The 20,448-nt window shown below is 40.7% G+C and overlaps 1 protein-coding gene across 1 annotated transcript; it reads left to right on the forward strand.

Moving 5' to 3' along the window:
- The first annotated feature begins 1,074 nt into the window (after positions 1–1,074).
- CP (ceruloplasmin) lies at positions 1,075–19,975 on the forward strand. Its single transcript, XM_086618354.1, has 19 exons — positions 1,075–1,229; positions 4,133–4,377; positions 5,574–5,786; positions 6,313–6,486; positions 7,082–7,336; positions 8,562–8,727; positions 9,245–9,384; positions 9,963–10,103; positions 10,228–10,439; positions 11,008–11,158; positions 12,795–13,007; positions 13,384–13,591; positions 14,830–14,969; positions 15,457–15,582; positions 16,150–16,256; positions 16,989–17,205; positions 17,842–17,981; positions 18,420–18,598; positions 19,626–19,975. The coding sequence occupies exons 1-19, from the start codon at positions 1,075–1,077 to the stop codon at positions 19,687–19,689; spliced, it is 3,246 nt and encodes a 1,081-aa protein (XP_086474480.1). The 3' UTR covers positions 19,690–19,975.
- The last annotated feature ends 473 nt before the right edge of the window (positions 19,976–20,448 follow it).

Genomic DNA, 20,448 nt, shown 5'->3' on the forward strand with positions numbered 1-20,448 from the left:
TTTTAAACACCCCATGTTTAACCTCCAATTTTGTTCTTCTTTTTCAGTGAGACTAAGATACAAAATGCTTACAGAACTTGAATAAAGCAAAAATATAGCTCTCTGCACTGGGTAGTACCTTTAGGTAATCTATTAAGATTATCTGGAGCTTTATACATCTATTATGCTTTTAATCATTGAAGAATGTGGCTTATCCTGTCTGGTGATAGACTCGGAGGAAGATAACTCGGGGAGTTCATTCTGTGGAATTTTTGACCCTTATTTCCATTTGGGCGATACTGAAACTGCTTGGAAATGAGATGCAAGCATCCCTTCCCCTCTTCATCCATGAACAGCCAGTCCTTTCCATTTCTGGCTATACACGCCACGCTTTGTGCTGAAATCCCATTTCCAAGGGAGCAGTGGTGGGTTGGCAGAGCTTGCCCACCCGTGCATCGGTGCGTAAGTGCTGCCCCGGTTCCAGCGACCTCAGTCCTCCCTCCTCGGCTGGTGTCACACCAGTCCCACAGCTGCTGTGCCGGGGGCAGCAGCGGACCCGCGGACCCCTCCCTCACCCAGAGAGCCCTCCGGCCTTCCCTTCCCTTCCGGCAGAGACACGGGGAAAACGGGCATCTCAGGAGCTTTTCACAGCGTGCCTGAGAAGTTGTGTTCTGGTGCTGCATGTCACAGCAATTGTTTTCTCAGTAGGATGCAAGCCATAGAGAGAGTCCTAAAGATAGTGAAGAACATGATTAAGCATAAGTCTGCAAATCCATTTAAATCTACTTTTGCTTCAGCTACAAGATTAGCGACCCCATAACAGTCTGAATGGTAATTTGCGTGATAGTGGGTTGGCAGAAATTGAAAAAATTTCTTTGAAGATTATCTGAACTGACGAGGTTACCAGAATCTTTTGTTTACTCTTAACACACAGAGACATTGTGCAACGTTTATTGTGTTCACCAAAGCAAACAGCAGCAGGAGGGGGGAGGTAAGGAGGGGGGGGCGGGAGAGACAAGAACATATAAGGGGAAATTACACGCGCCTGTCCTGAGGTTTTATTTCACGTTTTCCACGACATTCACGAATGGAAAAATGAAGCTGTTCTTCTTAAGTTGCTTGCTGGTTTCTTGCTGTTGCAGAGTCGGGGCGGTGAACAGGGAGTACTACATCGGCATCGTAGAGACAGTGTGGAACTATGCGCCGGGCAATACCAATATCCTGTCTGGGCAGCTTTTTGCAGAAGAAGAGTAAGTAAAACAGTTTACACTGGTTGAGTTTGATTTTGCAGCATTGCTTGCTTTAGATACGAGGTCCAGACTGAAAACCTGGAAGTGAAGGCAGTGAAATGAATTATGTTGGTATCAGTAGAATTTCTGTCAGACATGTAAGAGAATTTTGATTTTTTTTCTTGGTTTGCTTGAGAGTTGTATTCCAATGCACTGCTGATTAAAATCATAGGAATACATAGGGTTTTTTGTGAATTTGTTGCAATGACATGTTTGCTAAGTAGAGACTAGAGAAAGACCCTGCATGTCTAATGATGTTTAATTTTGAATGGCTAAGGTGCCAGTGCTGAAGAGAAGGCTTCTGCTGTTCTATTTTTAAGCGCAGAAGTTTGACACTTTTAACACTTTTCTATCGGGCACAGGTTTCCTTTTTAGATATTCATTGTTGGCAGTGGTCATTTTCACCAGTGCAGCAGCACAGCTGGGTCCTTCCACCCACGGTGCAGCAGCTGCATTTCTTGTTTACAAGGCAAAGAGTGTCCTGTGCAGAGTGAGAGCGTATAGGATGAGGATAAGTATGGCGAGGAGAAGGGGAACACCCTGAAGATATAAATAATCAATAAAGAAAGCTCAGATATAAAAGGCATCAGAAAAATATTTGAGATAGAAAAAATGTTCCTTCCTGTTTTTTTCAGTGCCTTTAAAAGGTAGTAGGACTATACTAAAATAAAAACAGTAAAGAGAGAAACCACAAATTAGAAAAAAAAATCTCAAAAATATATTTCTCATTTAGTGTGTAGATGAGGGGTTAGAAGATTTCCTGTGGTTTGTTTTCTCTAGTGAGAGCCAACAATATCTCAGCCATAATCTGCCACTTCATCAGGCATGAGAAGCAGTCAACATTTTTTTTTTTGTCTCATAAACTGAGTGACGTGTAAGACGCTGCCAGTGATTCAGCAGGCCTGTGGTTCTGGCACACGGTGGGAGCAGGGCATCTGGTCTGAAAATTGCAGAGCAGTGTGTAATACAACGAGCCACCACCATTCACTGCAGTCACTGCTTTTCTCTGCTCTGTGACAACCTGCAGCATGCTAAATTAGTTCCAGTTTTTCAGTGGCTGTATTTTCAGTGTCTCTCATTCTTCTTCTCCTCCTGAACCCTTCAACTATGAGGCTGTGTTTGTACGGAGATTGCTATTTATAGAGGCAGGGAAGAGCTGGAGAAGGGAAGAGTGCAGTGTACTCGCTAGGTGGAATACTGTACAATTACATGGTGGCTGTTTAAACAGTGCAGGAAGAGCCATACCATATTTGTTTGATTTAACTTGTGGCTAAAATCTTCATGCACTCAGATTTCCAGTAAGTGAGCCTTTACAATGAAGTTTGTGCTCTCCAAGTTTCCTGGAGCTCTGAATTGGCATTTTAATTACGCTTCAGATTTGTGCTTGCCAGAGTACAAACAATTCCTTCTCCACATGCTCAAACAACACTCAGCCTTGTGGGAAATACTTTGCATTTTTGGGCAGTATTAACTTGCTTCACAGTATGGCCTGCTGGGAGCATGGAACTAAGTTGGCTTGCTTGCTCATCACATGAGACGAGAAATCAGGAGGCTGTTGAACTTCAGGCAGTGTTGCCCTGTCTCCCGGAATTGCCTCCTCCTGGAGTAGGTTTACTTTCACAGCTAGTCCTCCCTAAATGGGCAGGGAAATGTGCAGGAGGATTTGTTGTTAAAGAGACTCTAGAGTTTGGGCCAACAGTATTGGCCAACAGTAGCACTACTGGTTTGAGCAGCCAGCACTGGCAGTTTCTCTCACCACTGTAGTTAGTGAACATAAGCACTTTTTCCACAAACGTAACTCTTCTCGGAGACTGAAATATTTCACAAAAGATACCTGACTCAGCACAGGTGAAGGCTGCTCCAAAGCCCTTCCCACCTGATAGTTCTCAGAGACATGTGCTGACCCCTCGGCTGCAGCTGGTGGTGCTTGGGCAGCGTATTCGTGATGGCTACACGGTTCAGAGGTACCGATACCATGTGTAGGAAACACCATCTCCATCGGTCTTGGTTTAGCTCATGGACTAGACTCTTTCCTTGCTAATCAATCTCTCATTTTTTAATGTGTTTCATTAATTGAGAGGAGCAATGCTCCAATAGTCAAGGCATTTACTTAGTGACTGAGGAGGTCATTGCTAATTCCCTGCTCTCATATAACCTGTTTGTATAGTCTTGGACTGAATCTGTAAAACTTATTAGGGTAAATAATAGGTAATAATATTAGGGTAAATAAATAGGACTCTATTCAGGTAAATCCATATCAAGTTCCTAGGCTGTGATGCTTCTTCATCTATGACTGGTGAGCAAGCTGAGGTCTCGGTCTCACTCGTTTCAGCACTCTGCATACCCCTGCTTTCTCCATGCACATACTGCATGTTATCAGCACCTTGTAGTTTCACTGAAGTCTGGGCATCTTAAACGTATTTTACAGCTGAAATATCTGCTCCTCATTGCAACGGAGCAAGGACTATGCAGTCAGCATAACAGCATGATGATGGAAATTATTATTTTTAACATGCCATGGAAAATTACGCAGCAATTGAAGCATGCAAGTACAAAAGTTTTGAGCAATAGGAACTATTATTTGCCTTGTCCACATGGTCTCAAATTTGCCTGAAATTGTATCAAATACCCTTATCTTCAGTCTACAAAATAGGTAGAAAAAAAATCCAGTTTGATGCATAATATTTAATCTCTGTATTGGTGCCTAACTCTTTATGATAAGAGAGAGATTTGCTCTTAAACAGATAAAGCTGTGCACAGTGCCACGGAGGCCTGGTCTTTATTTGAGACCCTACTAGTCAACACCATTCGGATGTGAAACGAGTATCTGGCCCTACAGATGTGTGTGTGTGTTTTCTTTACAGGCAGGCTGGAGTCTTTCTCAAAAGAGGCCCACATAGGGTAGGAAGCACTTACAAGAAGGCTGTCTACGTTCAGTACACCAATCATTTCTATGATGTGGTAGTTGACAAACCTTCCTGGCTGGGTTTCTTAGGCCCTATCATTAAGGGAGAAGTTGGAGATTCCATTATTATTCACTTGAAAAACTTTGCTTCCAAAAGCTACACGCTGCATCCACACGGTGTGAGATACACAAAGGAGAATGAAGGTAAGCTTGAGTCCATTCTGTGCCAGAGTGTATCAAAAGTTAATCACTCCTCTGAGCGTAAGATTCTCTTGTCAAAGAGAGGACTGGTCAAGCAAATAAAGATTTAAAACAGGAGCTAAGAAGTTTGAATACTTTTTCAAGAGCGAAATACAAATCCAAAAATGGAATTCATAAACAAGGTGATTTTTGATCAACTTTTCACCTGAAATAAGGGTATTTATATTTCACTTGAAATACGTGTGTAAAGGTATATAAGAGATGCAGATATTGAGGATATCTAAAGGAAAAAATTATGCTGTTGTGAAGAAGATATTGTTAACAGTGATAACTTACGGTTCCAAATTCTTAACACTGAATTTGTATATGTTGTATATAAGATTCACAAGAATTTCTTAAAATGGAGAAACAGCTACTGCTTAGTAATAAATCAGTGAGATAAAAGTCTGATGTTTTAAGATGTGTTGTAGGGATGCTGTTGGGATTAGCGATGATGTGCGCTTGCAACACTGGTCTTGCCACACTCAGGCGACGGGATTTTCTGCACCAGGCGGCACCAGAATACGGCTGTTGAAAGCTTGTTAGTGGGCCTCACAAACAGTGTGACAGTTGTTGAGAATACGATGTTGTCTCAAAAGCAGTCTTTAAACATTTTTCATTGGAATGATTTAGGAAGTATCAGCCTAACTTCTAATATTTTGTGAAGTTTTCCGTTGCAACCAATATATGGCTTGATACAGACACGTTCTGTGGGAGCAGAACAGTGTGTCACATAGCAGTATATGCACTTTTTGGAACAGTGTTTAAATTATTCTTTTCTGTTGCTCTAATTCTAGCAACACCTATATTCCTTGAGGACATATGCAATATTTTAGAACATTTCCAAGATTAATATTTAACAAATATTTGAATTGTTTTCTTTTAAGCAGAAGTACATAGTGTGCTCCTAATAAATTAAGGACTAAATTTGATGTGCCATTAATTGAAGCGCTCCCATGGAATTCAAAGGCAAATGAAGAGTATCCTAAAGAGAAGGAAAAGATGTACTCACCTAATTTTAAAGATTTTTTTTTAACCTGTACAGAGATGTTCGGTCTGTGTTGCTGCAACATGTAGTCAACTTTAAAGCATGGCAGGTGCGACCCTGACACCGTATCGTGAATGTGTTGTCTTAATGGTGGCTGCATGGCATTCTTCAGGTGCTTTCTATCCTGACAACACCAAAGATTTGCAAAAGAGAGATGATGCTGTGGAGCCTGGAGGCCAGTACACTTATACATGGGACGTGACAGAAGATCAAGGTCCAGCTAAGGGAGATGCAGACTGCATAACCAGGGTTTACCACTCCCACGTAGATGCTCCAAGAGATGTTGCCTCGGGGCTTGTTGGGCCTTTAATAATTTGCAGGAAAGGTAAACCATAAATAATTAAGTAAACAAATACATAGGCAAGGTGATTGATAATAGTTGTTGATAAATAGCAGTGAAATAATTTACTGGAAGAGGAGAAGGTTACAGTTAATTCTGAAATAGCAGCTTTTTGTCTCCTCAACTAGCTCCTTTTATAGCATAGGAAGTAGTTTGATTTTGTATATATGAGAGCGAATATAGTTTGCAGAATACCTTGTCCACAAATCCATATGCGTGAGATGTGTTCATGCTAGTAATACAAAAGGATGTGTAAATACTGATATGAGAAACAGGTTTACTGTAATCTTATCACATGCAATATTTACTCTTAGCAGAGTTATTTTGCAGTATCTATCGAAACCGATTTTGTTTTCTGAGCGTGTCTGTATGTTTATGTGTACACTCACACTCAAGAAAAGTTGCAAAATATGAAGCAAATAGTGACCAGCCCTACTCATTCTGTACTTAAAACTGATGAAAAGATAATGTCAGTTGCCAAAGACTTTGAATATACCGCTTTCTTTTTCAGATACAATGAATAAGAGCAGTGATAAACACTTTGATGATGAATTTATCCTTATGTTTTCTGTGATGGATGAAAATCTCAGTTGGTATCTAGAGGATAATATCAGGACCTACTGTTCTGAGCCTTCTGAAGTTGACAAAGATGACGAGGACTTCCAGGAAAGCAATAAAATGCATTGTGAGAGAACATTATATTAATGTTGCTTGTCATTGGTATGGTGCAGTAATATTTTTATATTACTCTCTTTTTAAAGATGAACTGTAGATAATTTCTTTTTTTAAGCAGAGCTTTCTCTTGGAGGATAAAGAAAGATCTTTTAAATGAAAGGAAAAAATTTAAAAAGTGATGGCAAGTATTGTACAATGAAACCTTTGATGCTGTGATATAAAGTTCTTCGGGGCCAAGAATCTCTTTGCCAGCATAATTTCCCAGGCACATTAAACAGAGTTGTGTTACTTTGTTCTTTTTCTTAGTCCTGAGCTGTGTACTATAATACCTCAGTTTAGAAAAAGTTTTCACTGTTAGTGTCAACAAAGAAGATACCTTTGGCTCTGACATGGGTTCCAGAATCATAGCAGGAACTGCCGGCCGTGCAGGTCGTTGTGCAGAGGAAGTGTGTGTGTCTGATGTTGGCTCGCTTTCAAAGGTGCAGAGTTTTGTTTCAAGCCTCTTTCTGTTTTGAAGAATAGAGCAATGGTTGTATGACACCTGCTTTTGAAGAAAAGGTCCTAAGGTCTGTGAAGGTAACTGTAATAAATAACATTTCTTTTAGCAATCAACGGGTACATGTATGGATACCTCCCAAACCTCACAATGTGTGTGGAAGATAAGGTGAAATGGCATCTTTTTGGCATGGGTAACGAAGCTGATATCCATTCAGCCTACTTTCATGGCCAGACCTTAATAGAAAGACATCATCGAGTTGACACCATCAACCTCTTCCCAGCCACGTTTGTTGATGCTGTCATGATACCAAGGAGTCCTGGGGAGTGGCTGCTCAGCTGCCAGGTGAATGACCATATCGAAGGTACAGAATAAGTTCCAGTCATCAGAATCTTTTTGAGCTTGAGCTAACAGTTTACTGAGTCTCTTTAGCATTACTCCTGACCCGGTTATATGCCAGATGATATTCTCCTCTAGGTAACAAAACTCTCATAGTAATTGAAATGCCTGGAAGTGCATTAGATGGGCTCGAGCACGTAGCCACGGAAATCAAGGAAATTCTTGTCTGTAATGGAAATTGTTATCAGTTTTGCAAGCCTCAGTTTTAGACAAACAATGACATGATGTTTACCTCTTACTGAAGGTAATTAATCACCATTTTCTGTCTGCCAACAAAAAAATTGGGGCTCATTCCATGTTTGGGCCAGGGACACAAGTCACACAGGCTAACTTGCCTGCTGACAGACATGTTCTGAAAAGCGCATTGGCTTGTAAGCAGAGATGATCGGTATTTCTCTTCCCTGTATTTTCACGTATCTCCCGTGTTTGTTAACCATATTAAATGCTTAGAAGCTGATTCCACACTTTTTCATGCTCTATTTCCCTCTAAGTGAGTTAGAAGGGTAATTTGTCACAGGAGTAGGAAGGAATACAGAACTCAAAATCATTCTCCAAGATTTAAGAATTCTGATATAAAAAGGAGGATGTTTAACCTACAGATTTAAGTACACAGAGGTTATAAATTTTGAAATAGCTATCGTGACAAGCAGCACTCTGATGTGGTTGAAGCATCCTAGGCAAGACTTAAATCCTACAAATTTGCCTAATCCATAGCTGTAAAAGTGCTCTCTTTGTTATATTATTTGTATCTCCAGCAAGCAGATTTGCTAACAGACCTTTCTCCTAGGGTGCAGAGACCCAGGAGTTTTGCAAGTAGGCTTTTGATTAGATTTAGAGGGAAAATAGTCAGTCTGGTAGCACCTGGCCTTGACTGAAGTGCTAAGTGGCAGTACTGTTTCCACTCCACCCTAATCTTCTTTGTAACTACCTGTCAGCTGCAGCTTCACAAGCTGAATGTGCTTCACTACAGCTGTCTGCCTACTGTAAATACCATGGTCGTGTTTCTACATCCCAGCTCAGCTGGCATGCATTCCTTTGTACCATTTGTCTTCCTTTTCCTCTGTGATTTGCATATCCATCAATGGTGTGGGAATTCTCCAGGGAAGAGAAGAGCTGTTGGAAGAAGCGAAAGAGGAAACAAAAGTGTGGTTCCTTCTCCCTAGTTTTCTCTACCTTCTCATTTTTTACAGGTGGTATGCAGGCCCTCTTTCAAGTAAAAGAATGTAGGAAGGCCACAACAGATCACAATGAGAACACAAATATAAGACAGTACTTCATTGCTGCTGAAGAGATCATCTGGAATTATGGCCCATCTGCAATGAATCATTTTACAGGACAAGAATTAACCACTGACAGGTAAATGCTAATTAACGAAGTTTCACTTTCCTAGCAGAATTGATATAAACATGCTAAATAAGGTAAGCCATGTGGTAGAACTGACTTTTAAGCAGAATATTTCATTGTCCTCACCTCTGCTTAAATAATAATGCCACGATAAGTATTAAATCCAAATTAGGTCTATTGTTTTCCTTGCATTCTTACTATGGATTTTGCTGTAACTTTAGTAAATTTCACTGGGATGAAGATGAACTGTAATGTCATATGTAGGCAGTGAGCTCTGATGATTCATCATGGTTGATTATTCAGAATGAGAGAGAGAGCTAGAGAACAAAGCTAGGAATTCATGATGATCTCTTAAGGTAATGAAAACCACACCGATGGCATCTTAGCTACCAAACAACTTGCATGAGGTAGCTTTGACCTTTGCTTTCACATCATACCTCAGAAAACAGGTTTGAGGTCCTGGCTGCCTTTGTAAAGCTGAGCATTATGACTTGAACTCTTTGTATCTGTTGCAATTTCTTTTACACAGTGAATCTCGCGTATTTTTTGAACAAAGCGAGACAAGAATCGGTGGCTCTTATAAAAAAGCCGTTTATAAAGAATACACAGATGGTTCTTTCACTGAACATAAAAGAAGACTCACAGAGGAAGCACATCTTGGACTCTTAGGTAAGATATCTAAAATTATTTCATGTCAAAGGCTCAGGAGAGTAAACTGTCATTTCCACTGGCTAGCTAGCTGACAGTGCCCCTCCACCTCCAAGGAAGGGGCTCTTGGCTCTCCCTGCCTCCTGCCAATGTTAGTGCCTGTGGCTTCCTCCAAGATACACCCCAGACTGTGAGAAAGCTCTTGAAGGCAATGCTGTGGTGGTCCAAACCTGCCTGTGGGAGCACGCCAGGGTCTCTGAAGGTCAGGCTCTGAATTGCAAGGCCAGGGTAGATGGGTCTACCCTAGTCATGACCCAGCTGCTTCTGACGTGGCTCCGGACTGAGCTTGGGGTTGGCGCTAATGTCTGTGGGTCCCCAAAGGAAGGAACTGTCCCACGTGCCATTGGGCCTCCATGAGAAATTGGGAATGACGTGGTCCAGTTGCTGCCGGGCTGCCGTGTGATTCAGGCCACGCAGTCCCAGGGGCAGCTCCCCACGCAGTGGGAAGAGCGTCCAGCCGCTGCCTGCTCTAAGCTTGTGGTGATCTGTGTGTTGCTGGACAGAAATGTCTTGTCAGTAGACCTCGTGCTCCTTTCTAGGACCTGTGATCAAGGCTGAAGTGGGCGAGAGCATCAGGGTGACCTTCCGAAACAATGCCAGCCGCCCGTTCAGCATCCAGGCCCACGGCGTGCGCTACCGCAAGAGCGACGAGGGAGCGTCCTACGGCGCGGCCTCCGGAGGTGCGTCTGTGGATAGGGATCCTGCCAGCGCCAGGAAACCCGCTGCCACGCGTGTTGGTGCGCTAAAGGGGACAAAATAACCAGCCTTCACCAGGCGCAATTCCTACCGTTGATTCTATCGTAGGTACTGAGTCTCCAGCCTCTCATGTGAGTCCTGGTGCTACGTTTACATACGAGTGGAACGTGCCAGAAGATGTGGGCCCCACAGACCAAGATCCGGACTGTTTAACCTGGCTGTATTACTCGGCCGTGGATGCCGTCAGGGACACCAGCTCTGGCCTTGTGGGTCCTCTCCTGGTGTGCAGGAAAGGAGCTCTGCTTCCTTCGGGGAAACAGGTCAGTCGAAGAAGAAAAACGAAAGCGTTCGCATCGCTGTAGCTGGATCTGCTTTCCCTTGCTGGGCTGTGCCCCCAGGGCCTGCTGCCTGCCACAGTACCCACTGCTCAGCACCACCTCCTCTCCACATCAGTCTCACCTGTGTGCCGAGGGGAATAAAAAAAGTGGGTTGTGGGTTTTTTTGGGGTTTTTTGGGTTTTTTTATAAAGCAAAACCAGTCTGACTAGATAAACAGACACTGTATTGTGAAATCGCCAACCCAGTGAGCAACCACTGCCATTCAAGTCTCAGCTGGGATGAGAACGACTGGAAAAATGTAGAGACTTTAAAGGCCAAAACATACATTCGTATCTGGAGGTGGTTCCTGCTGGTAGAAAGAGCATTAGCTGCAGGTATCTAGTCACCATATACAGCAATTAGAGAACTCTGAGATTATCAGAATGAAGTATCAATGTATACACCTCTCCTACTTTGTGAATTATACTCATAAATTATGATGCCCATTTTTTTTCCTCATGTTTTCTGTTCACTCATTTCTACTTTCCTTTGTGCTATTTCTTCTCAACAGAAATATGTGAACATGGAGTTTTTTCTACTTGCCACAGTATTTGATGAGAATCTGAGCTGGTACTTGGATGACAATATTTTGATGTTTACACTAAACCCTAATAAAATTGACAAAGATGACGAGGACTTCCAAGAATCTAACAAAATGCACTGTAAGAAAATTATTAGTTAGCCAAATATTCATTCCTACATTAAGGTTTTTACTTTCATGTTCTTATGTTGGAGACTGGGAAACTGTGGAGCAGCAGAGATGTTTCATTCCTTTCCAATGGAAACAAACCCATGTTTGAATGCAATTCAATTTCAGCTAAATGTCAAATGCCAGCTGTTGTGGCTTGCATGGCAGTTGCACATTTAGCACTATTATGTACCGGGAGGAATTACATCTGTAGCCCATGTGTAACCCCTATGAAGGCAACCAAGCAGCAAGAAAAAAATTACCTCTGGCCTACAGATGTTGTAGTTGAAAGGAGGTTTTTCACAGAATCATGGACTGGTTGAGGTTGGGAGGGACCTCTGGAGGCCGTCTGGTCCAACCCCTGCCCAAGCAGGGCCACTCAGTGCTGGTTGCCCAGGACTGTGTCCAGAGGGCTCCTGTATAGGATGGTGAGTCCACCCCCTCCCTGGGCAACCTGTGCCCATGCTCAGTCACCCTCACAGTGAAAAAGTGTTTCTGGATGTTCAGAGGGAACCCCCTGTGTCCTGTTGCCTCTGGCTTTGTCCTTGAGCACCAGGAAAGAACCCAGCTCCATCTTCTTCGTGCTCTCCCTTCAGGAATTTGTATGCACTGATGAGATCCCTCTGAGCCTTCTCTTCGCTGGGCTGAACAGTCCCAGCACTCTCAGCCTTTCCTTACAGCAGTGACGCTTTCTTGTCCCTTCATCGCCCTCGTGGTGCTTTGTTGGACTCTCTCCAGTATGTCCCTTGCTCTCTTGTACTGGGGAGGCCGTCACCAGACACAGCCCTCCAGGTGTGGCCTCCCCAGTGCTGCTAGTGGGGCAGGATCCCTCCCCTACCTGCTGGCGATGCTTTGCCTGATGCAGCCCAGGATACCATTCACCTTCTTTTCCACGAGGCCACGTTGCTGGCTGGTGTTCAACTCAGTGTTTACCAGGACTCCCAGGTCCTTTCCTGACGAGCTGCTTTCCAGCTCAATTTGTCTGAAGCACTTTCCCAACAGCAGCTGCAATCTCCCTCCATAACCTGCCCTGCGGCATCACTCTGGATGCAGCCCAAGAATAGCAGCGCTGCCTTTGTGGCACAGGCGCGTTGTGTGCCCGTGGCTGAGTCTGGACTCCTTTACCAGCACTGTGGCCCCCTTAGAATGAAAATCTTTGCTTCTCTAATAGGGTACGGCTGAGGTCCAGCCTTTGGAAGTTTTGCACAGGAGTAGCTAGAAAGGACTAGTAATTCAAACAACAAAACACTTCAGACATTGTCTCCGCAGCGAGGCTGGAGAGTCTCGCAGGGTATAAAGCAGGATGCTTCATGCATCCTGCATATGTGATAGGCATAAAGCAGTGGAAGTTCTAGTTGGTCAAGTCAACTACCTGTGCTTTAGACATTGGAAAGGAGAACAGTTAGAAATTGTTTTAAACACTGGGTTTTAAAAGTTGTTTTGCCTGAACTGCTTGTCTAGTTTTGCTGATGTGATAAACTATTTTATTACTGATATTTCTGTCAGTCTAAGGCATCACATTAGATCTGATGTGTGTATATTTAATTTGTATTGCAGAATTAAGTAATATGTTAATCAAGGTGGGTTTTGCTTCCTCAAATCTTCTACAGCCATTAATGGTTATATGTATGGAAATCAACCTGGTCTTGAGATGTGTAAAGGAAGTGTGGTTTCCTGGCATTTGATGGGCTTGGGGTCAGAAGTCGATGTTCATGGGATATACTTTTCAGAAAACACATTCGTAACTAAAGGAACAAGAAAGGATACGGCAAATCTGTTTCCACATACGTTTCTTACAGCCGTTATGAAGCCTGATTCTGAAGGTAAAAATCTTGTGTAAAAATACTGTTACTAGTTTAGAAACTGATTACCTGTGAACATTTCATGCCTAGAGACAGGCCTTAAATAGCTGTTTTGATCCTTCGGGTGCTAACACTGTGTACAGGTGTGTTTGAAGGGCAGCAAGCTCATGGTCATAGGATGTAAGCGCTTAATGCTAAAGCCTCGATTTTTCTAGCTTCTATGTATACTGAGTTTTATTACTACAAGTAGCCATACTACACAAATAATTTGGATCTTATACAAGCAGCAGCCTGTGTCTCAGTCTCTCAACACTAAATCAACAGAGATAATACATTCTCAGGATCTACTAGTAACAGATTTTTGTCCTCAAGTCTTTGTTTCTTGTGTGACCTCTAGGAGTTTTTGAAGTGTCGTGCCTGACAACAGATCACTACACAGCGGGCATGAAACAGAATTACAAAGTGAAACAATGCCACTGGTGGAACGTGGATCTGTCTATGTATTTGCATGAAAAGACTTACTACATTGCTGCAGTGGAAGTTGAATGGGACTATTCGCCTTACAGGACATGGGAATTTGAGCGGCATCAATATCATGAGGAAAGGTACTTGGGAATATACACAAGGGAAAAAATGCAAAAAAGCAAAGGTGCAACTCACTTATTCTCTGAACTCTTTCCTTCTCGGGGCATATCTAGACATGCTTCTTTGCATGTGTATTTTCAGGGCTCACTTGGATTTGTGGTCTTTCTCCAGTAACATTGCCATGTAACTGTGAGCCAGACAGCATGATGTTCGTGAAATGGTCCAGCACAGAGCTTCTGTGAGGCAGCTGCAGATTTTCGTGAATCTGGGATAGTGCATGTGCATTTATTATTTACTGATGTTGGTACAGTCCTTGATGTGGAAAGTTTAAAATGTTCATTAAATTGTAGGTACGATGACTACTTTGTCCTGATATTTGATAACTTACAATATGGAAGATGTCTTTGTCTCGTGTTCATCTGTACTCTGAGTAATGTTCTTTTTTTCACTCCTCTCAGTTTCATTAACTTACACAAGTCCATGACCGAATCCATTCACTCGGAAGCTTGTTGCCTTGGTGTTTTATTCCCTGTGTTTGGATCTCAATGAGAGAGAACTGATTGGATCAAATAACTCATGTCAATTAGCAGAAGAGGCTAAACAATGAACTGATGAATTTCTATGTGTTCCAACCATGCAACTTCATTTGAGGTTAAAGCAGTAGATTGTAACTGCCTATCTTTTTTTACTGACTTAATTTCATTTTCTTCTTTTTCCTCAGCTTGATAGCACATTCCCTTGCCCTGCACACCACAGTGGATTCTGTCATAGTCCTAAGCACAAGTAATACGGACTACGCTGTTATCAGACTTTTTTTCCCCCACTGCCTCCAGCCCCCATGAACTCAGCAGAGAATCAGTCCCTCATGTTTTATTTCAGCAAGGCACTTAAGCTTTATAAGTTTTAGGCTTCATTTCAGATCTACAGAAATCACTGAGGGCTCTCTTTTTCAGTATGCAAGTTGCTGGATGACTTCTTGCAATTTGAAATATCTGCCAGGCCGAGCACTCAGCATTCTCTCAAACACTATATAGACTTGATCTAATTATAGTGGGTTTTTAAACTTCCAGGTTAAGAGAAACCTCCCAGCTTAACAAGAACGTTTTCATGTTGAAGATATCAGTGGTCTATGATGTTACTGTTTCACTGAACTGTTTTTTGTTTGATGGTTAATCGACATTCCTTGAAATAGAAGTTTTAAAATACATGAAGAAATGTACAACATATTCTTATCTCTTTTTTTTTTTTTTCCCTGCAGCCCTGGCAATCCATTTTTAAATAAAGATCACAAATTCATTGGCTCAAAATACAAAAAGGTAGTATATCGTGAGTATACTGATCAGACATTCAGTACTCCCAAAAACAGAGCAGAGGAGCAGCAGCACCTGGAAATTCAAGGTATAGACACCACAAAGTTCGGTTTTGAAACCGGGAAAAATGCAGTGAAACAAAACGAGAAGATACTATCTGAATAATACTGAGTATAGTCCTACCCATACAAAGTGCCTAAGCCTACATGGAATTGATATTCTTATTGTGGGGCTTTCCTTGCAAGACTACATTGCTTGCTTTACAAGAAAAAAAACCCACCTTCTGGTTTGCTGCCTGATCACCGATCAGTATTTTCAAAGTCAGCATCAAACTGGGCAGCAACATCCAAACTGACTTCAAACACAAAGCAGGTGCTCAGAGCTTTGGAAACTTAGGCCTCTACTTACATGCCCAACTTCAGCTGCTCACGCTGGCGTCTTGTCGTGAGTGACGTTATCCGCGTGTAGTTCTTAGTTGAATTACTACCCAATGTTGTTGTGTATTTGAACACAAAGAACTCTCTCTGCTCTGATCTTTTGTAATACCAAGTTAATCTTTCTTTTCAATCCAACAGGGCCACTGCTTACGTCAAATATTGGAGATAAAATTATAATAGTTTTTAAGAACTTGGCATCAAGACCTTATTCTATACACGCCCACGGAGTGAAAACAGACAGTCCTGTTGCTGTAACTAACCCAGGTATCAAAGCATCCTTGTTTTTTTCTGGCAGGCAACACCAAGCCTTCTAGTAAGGTTTAACAAGCTTTCATTTTAGGATAGCAGGAAAGACTTCATTTTTGTTTTTACCTCAGAGTTCTTAAATTTTTGATGCTATGACAAATATTTCTACAATTCAAATTACTCTACTAACTATTGTTATGTATCTTAGCCCATAACAAATGAGTAATTTTTTGATGCAGCGTGGCTGCACCTTTCATGACAGCAAACAGATTTGGCTATACAGGGAGAGCATAGCTTATGCTAGCCATTATTTCAGAAGTTCCTCTGTGATCCTTACAAAAGATACAATTGTTTTTATTAAGTATGGTAAACTGGACAGTGCAGCCACACAAAAAAAAACACTGGCAAGAAGAATCAGGGATTCGCAGAAGGGAAATAACAATAAGCTAGCCAGTGCAGTAATTGGGAAGAGGAAGTTCAAGACAAATATAAGCTGTAAATGGAGACAACATCTGTTTCAGGAAGACCTCTTATAGGTCAGCACACAGACAACAACTAAAATTCATCTATATTTATTTAATTCAGGTGAAACAAAAACGTATGTCTGGAAAATCCCAGAAAGATCTAGTTCTGAGAGAGGAGGTCCACATTGTATTGCATGGGCATACCATTCAACAGTGGACATCGTTAAGGTATGTTATCAGTACCCATCTTAAGGGTTTTGTCCATGACTTCAACACAGATACACGTATAGCAAAAGGGAGATGAGTTTGAAACTCTTTCTGCTTTCTCTGTCAAATCATTTGCCCCAGTATGATACCTTTTGAGTTTAAATGTCTCCTGAACGCAGAATTTGAGAGTCACAGACCTTCATGATCTTGCGCTCTGGTTCTTTGGCTGCATAGATCACCTCATTCAGATTTAATTCTTAAAGCTGACACTTTATAGCTTGCTCAAGACCTAATCAGTCATGTGTGGGAAAACTAATATGCAACTGTGGAACACAAATCTGCCATTTTTGTACAAGTACTCATTAACTTAACATGACTAATCATTTTTAATGGAAATTAATGTATTCTTTCCTTCATGTCTCAGCAAACACAAATAAAAAAGTGTCAAGAAGTATATTTTGAATACAAACCAAGCTCAAAATCCTAAAAAGAATTTGGAAAAAAGACGACGAGTAAGAAATTAAAATGGAATACATGTTTATTTATAGCAAGAGATGAAAAAGAGGCAGTTACTCTTCATAGTCCATTGAACTTGATCCATGGGTAGCATGTAACTTGTTTGCCTGACACTGGCTGCCTTTATCCCCAGATACTGACAGCTGTGAAAACAGTAAGAGCATTCATGTCTGGTATTAAAAGTGCTTCAGCTTAGTCACATCTTGTAATTATATGATTTTTCATTTGTAATTTCAGGACACTTACAGTGGATTAATAGGCACACTTGTTGTGTGTCATAGACATTATTTGCCATCATTTCATACTAAAAAGAAAGTTCAGTTTGCTCTTCTTTTTATGGTTTTTGATGAAAATGAGTCATGGTACTTGGATGAAAACATTAAAACCTATTCTACCAACCCGCACCTTGTTGACAAAGAGGATGAAGAATTCCTTGAAAGTAATAAAATGCATGGTATGTTTCCCAATTTAGTTAATGTAAATCTGGAAATTCTAAAAAATTATGTACTTGAAAGTAACGCATATAAATTTGACTTTCTCATGCCCTCTGAATTTCCAGTTCCAGGGCAGAAGGCCTGAAAAATTTCACTCAAATTATTTGAAAATACTGTTAATGTCACTGAATGACTTTTTTTTTTCTTTAAAAAAACAAAACCAAAACCAAAACCAAACACTATGAAAAAATGATCCCACTTTGACATTTTGAGGAGAGAAAGAAAAAAACGAAATTTGAAATTTTCATTTGATGTCAGCAAACAACTGTTCTGGATAAGTCGGAAAGACAATGTGCATCCTGAAAGCATGCCCTGGTAAAGCTTACCAAGTGCTGCAAGAAATGCAGATCTTTAAGAACTGCAATATTAGCAATGGTGTACAGTAAAGAACTTTTAACTACATCTTACTTTCTAGTTAAATATAGAATATAATGAGACCTATTCACAATATGCTGTCCTATTGTTTTATTTTTATATACCATTCAAAGCTGTTCCTTTTGCCTGGCATTGTGTTCTTGTATTCTATTAAAGTTTAGAGAATAGCGATACACAAAATCTAATTTGTTTCCTGTGTCTTGCTCTTTCCCTCTTTCTAGCCATTAATGGAAAGGTGTTTGGAAATTTACATGGTCTGACTATGCATGTTGGAGATAAAGTAAGCTGGTATTTGATGGGAATGGGCAACGAAATAGACATTCACACAGCACACTTCCATGGCCACAGCTTTGAGTACAAGGTAACATGTCCTTTCCACTCGTTCTCGCTGTGTTAAGAATGAGCGGTAGATCAAATACCAAGGACTGTAATCTCTAATGAAAAGTCAGATGTTACAATATTAAGCAGGACTAGTAATTTGACTGCAAAGTTTTTATGCCCCAAACCTGTACTTGATCAACATACAAGAGACAGAGACTATCTGCCAGTAGCATCTGCTCACTGGTTACCTCACAAGTTGCTTTGACAAGGTGTCTGGGAATTTTCATGGCTTTGTTAAAACAACAGCTATAGTCTTCCTTCATTTCCACTGAGTTGCTAGTTTATTTATCTTTCAAGCATGAAGTGGATGTACAGTTCCAGAGCTTCTGTTTGGTGGGAATATGCATAAAAGGCACCTTAAATTACTGCCATCTGGTAGTGCCAGACTCTTTAACCACTGTTTCTTTTTGTCCTGAAGCAAACAGAGGTTTATCGGGCAGATGTCTTCGATCTGTTCCCTGGGACGTTTCAGACTGTGGAAATGACCCCACAGAACCCTGGAACCTGGCTGTTACACTGTCATGTCACTGACCACATCCATGCAGGCATGGAAGCAACCTACACAGTGCTCCCAAAGGAAGGTAGGAGCTTATCTATGTTCATTATGTTTAAAGATGCAGAATAGGGCTCACAGCCAGGCCAGCATACTCGGAACCAGGTCAGGCAGCCGGCAATATGTCATGGCTTTAATACTGATGTCTGGAGGGCAGAATGTTGCAAGCCACCAGTCATACTTGCCTCTGCACTGCTGTTCAGAAAACAGAAATAGCTAAAGGACTGGATGTTAACTGTTGCTTCAGCTTCCTATGAATGAAATTAAAATGACAGATTTAATTTAAAAAGAATTCTTCATGAGACAGAGTATTTCTGCAGCCAAGAAGTGCCAGTAGTGTCAGACTCTCTCTCAATCTTCATTTAAAGCAAAAAGAACAGTTGGTAAATAAAGCTGAAGTCATCATACCTAACAGCTAAAGTACTGAAAAACTAAAATGGTGTTTTCTTTCTAAAGGACATGTTTTAGCTTTACAGACACTATTACCTTGCTTCAGCAATATTGCCTATGAAAAAACCTGAATCTTGAATAATTTTGAAAGTTCTTGTTTCTGCAAAGTTAATATAATTTTAAAACAACACTTTCCTGTTCTCAAAAAACAGAGCAGAATAGGTATGCTTTATAGTCAATTGTCAGAAAGAGAACAATAGGAACATTCCAAAATGTGTTTATGTATATAGAGATATACAACTATATAATGTACATGTGTATTTATACTAAAAACACAGACTGGAATATCAAACACAATCTAGTCCTATTTTATAAACCATTCTGATTTACAGAATACATTGGGCCAAACTTGCACAGATAGTAAAAAAGTTGACTAGAGTACACAGCGAGAGATGTAGAAACAGACCTGTAACTTGTAGAAGCAGTTATGTTGGATTTCTCATAATCAGTCATCTGAAGTGCATTAAAACGTACCCTTCAGTTCATTTTAAAACTGTTTTTAAACTCATGATGTCTAGAAGGTACTGGGATTGGTTGCTCTCATTTTGGACTCTGTTGTCCATATGCATAGACCATTCTTTTGATGAAATGAGTGTAACAAAAGCTTTTTCCCCCTTACAGATTGTTCCCAAGATTATTCTACCAGTTCAAGTGTAAAGGTACAGCAGGCACACTAGAACGATGAAAACGTTTTACCACAGTGATTCTCCAAGGTCTACCTTCAGTGAAGCATTTCTTAAGAAATACTATCTCCTGGATAATTCATCCTCACATATGTTTTGAAAGATTTCGTGTCGTGGCTCACAGCTAACAAAAGGGCCACAGACTAAGACAGCTGAATGGATATAATTGCTTATAAATATCTTTTTCTCTAAATAAAAATGGTATCTTGCAAGATAAACATACTCTAGGTGACACCTAATGCATGTTCTTTAACTACTGAGGAACATAGAAGAGCCAATAAACATACTTTCCTTCCTTTCTTTTTTTAAGTTTATAAATTACACTGTGTAACAGCAAAATTTGTTTTAGATATCTGCTGTCACAGTTTACTGGTCAGATATGTTAATAGTTATTGCTTGGAAAACATTAATTCAATTATCACTTTGCCCATAGGTTCACACTTAAAATATATATACTATCATACAATTGAACAGCTAATAAAATAATTCCATTATTTCCGTTGAATTATTTTGTAATTTTATCTGGTAACATCTTTCAAGATAGTGAATTTAAAAGATGCAATGGCTGAGAGACCATAGTTGACCAAGGCGGTTTTGTTTTTCTGTTATGAAAATTACAAGACAGACAAAGTGATGCTGAAATAAGCCTGATGAAATTCAGACAGTGAAGGGCAAAATTTGTAACTACTGTACTCAAGAGCTTTGTTCTGATAAGTCTTGGTTTAAGTAACATTACAGCTTCAGTGAAAATGGATTTGATA

The sequence above is a fragment of the Tauraco erythrolophus genome, chromosome 11 (assembly GCF_009769465.1).
Source record: "Tauraco erythrolophus isolate bTauEry1 chromosome 11, bTauEry1.pri, whole genome shotgun sequence".
NCBI classification, from domain to species: domain Eukaryota; kingdom Metazoa; phylum Chordata; class Aves; order Musophagiformes; family Musophagidae; genus Tauraco; species Tauraco erythrolophus.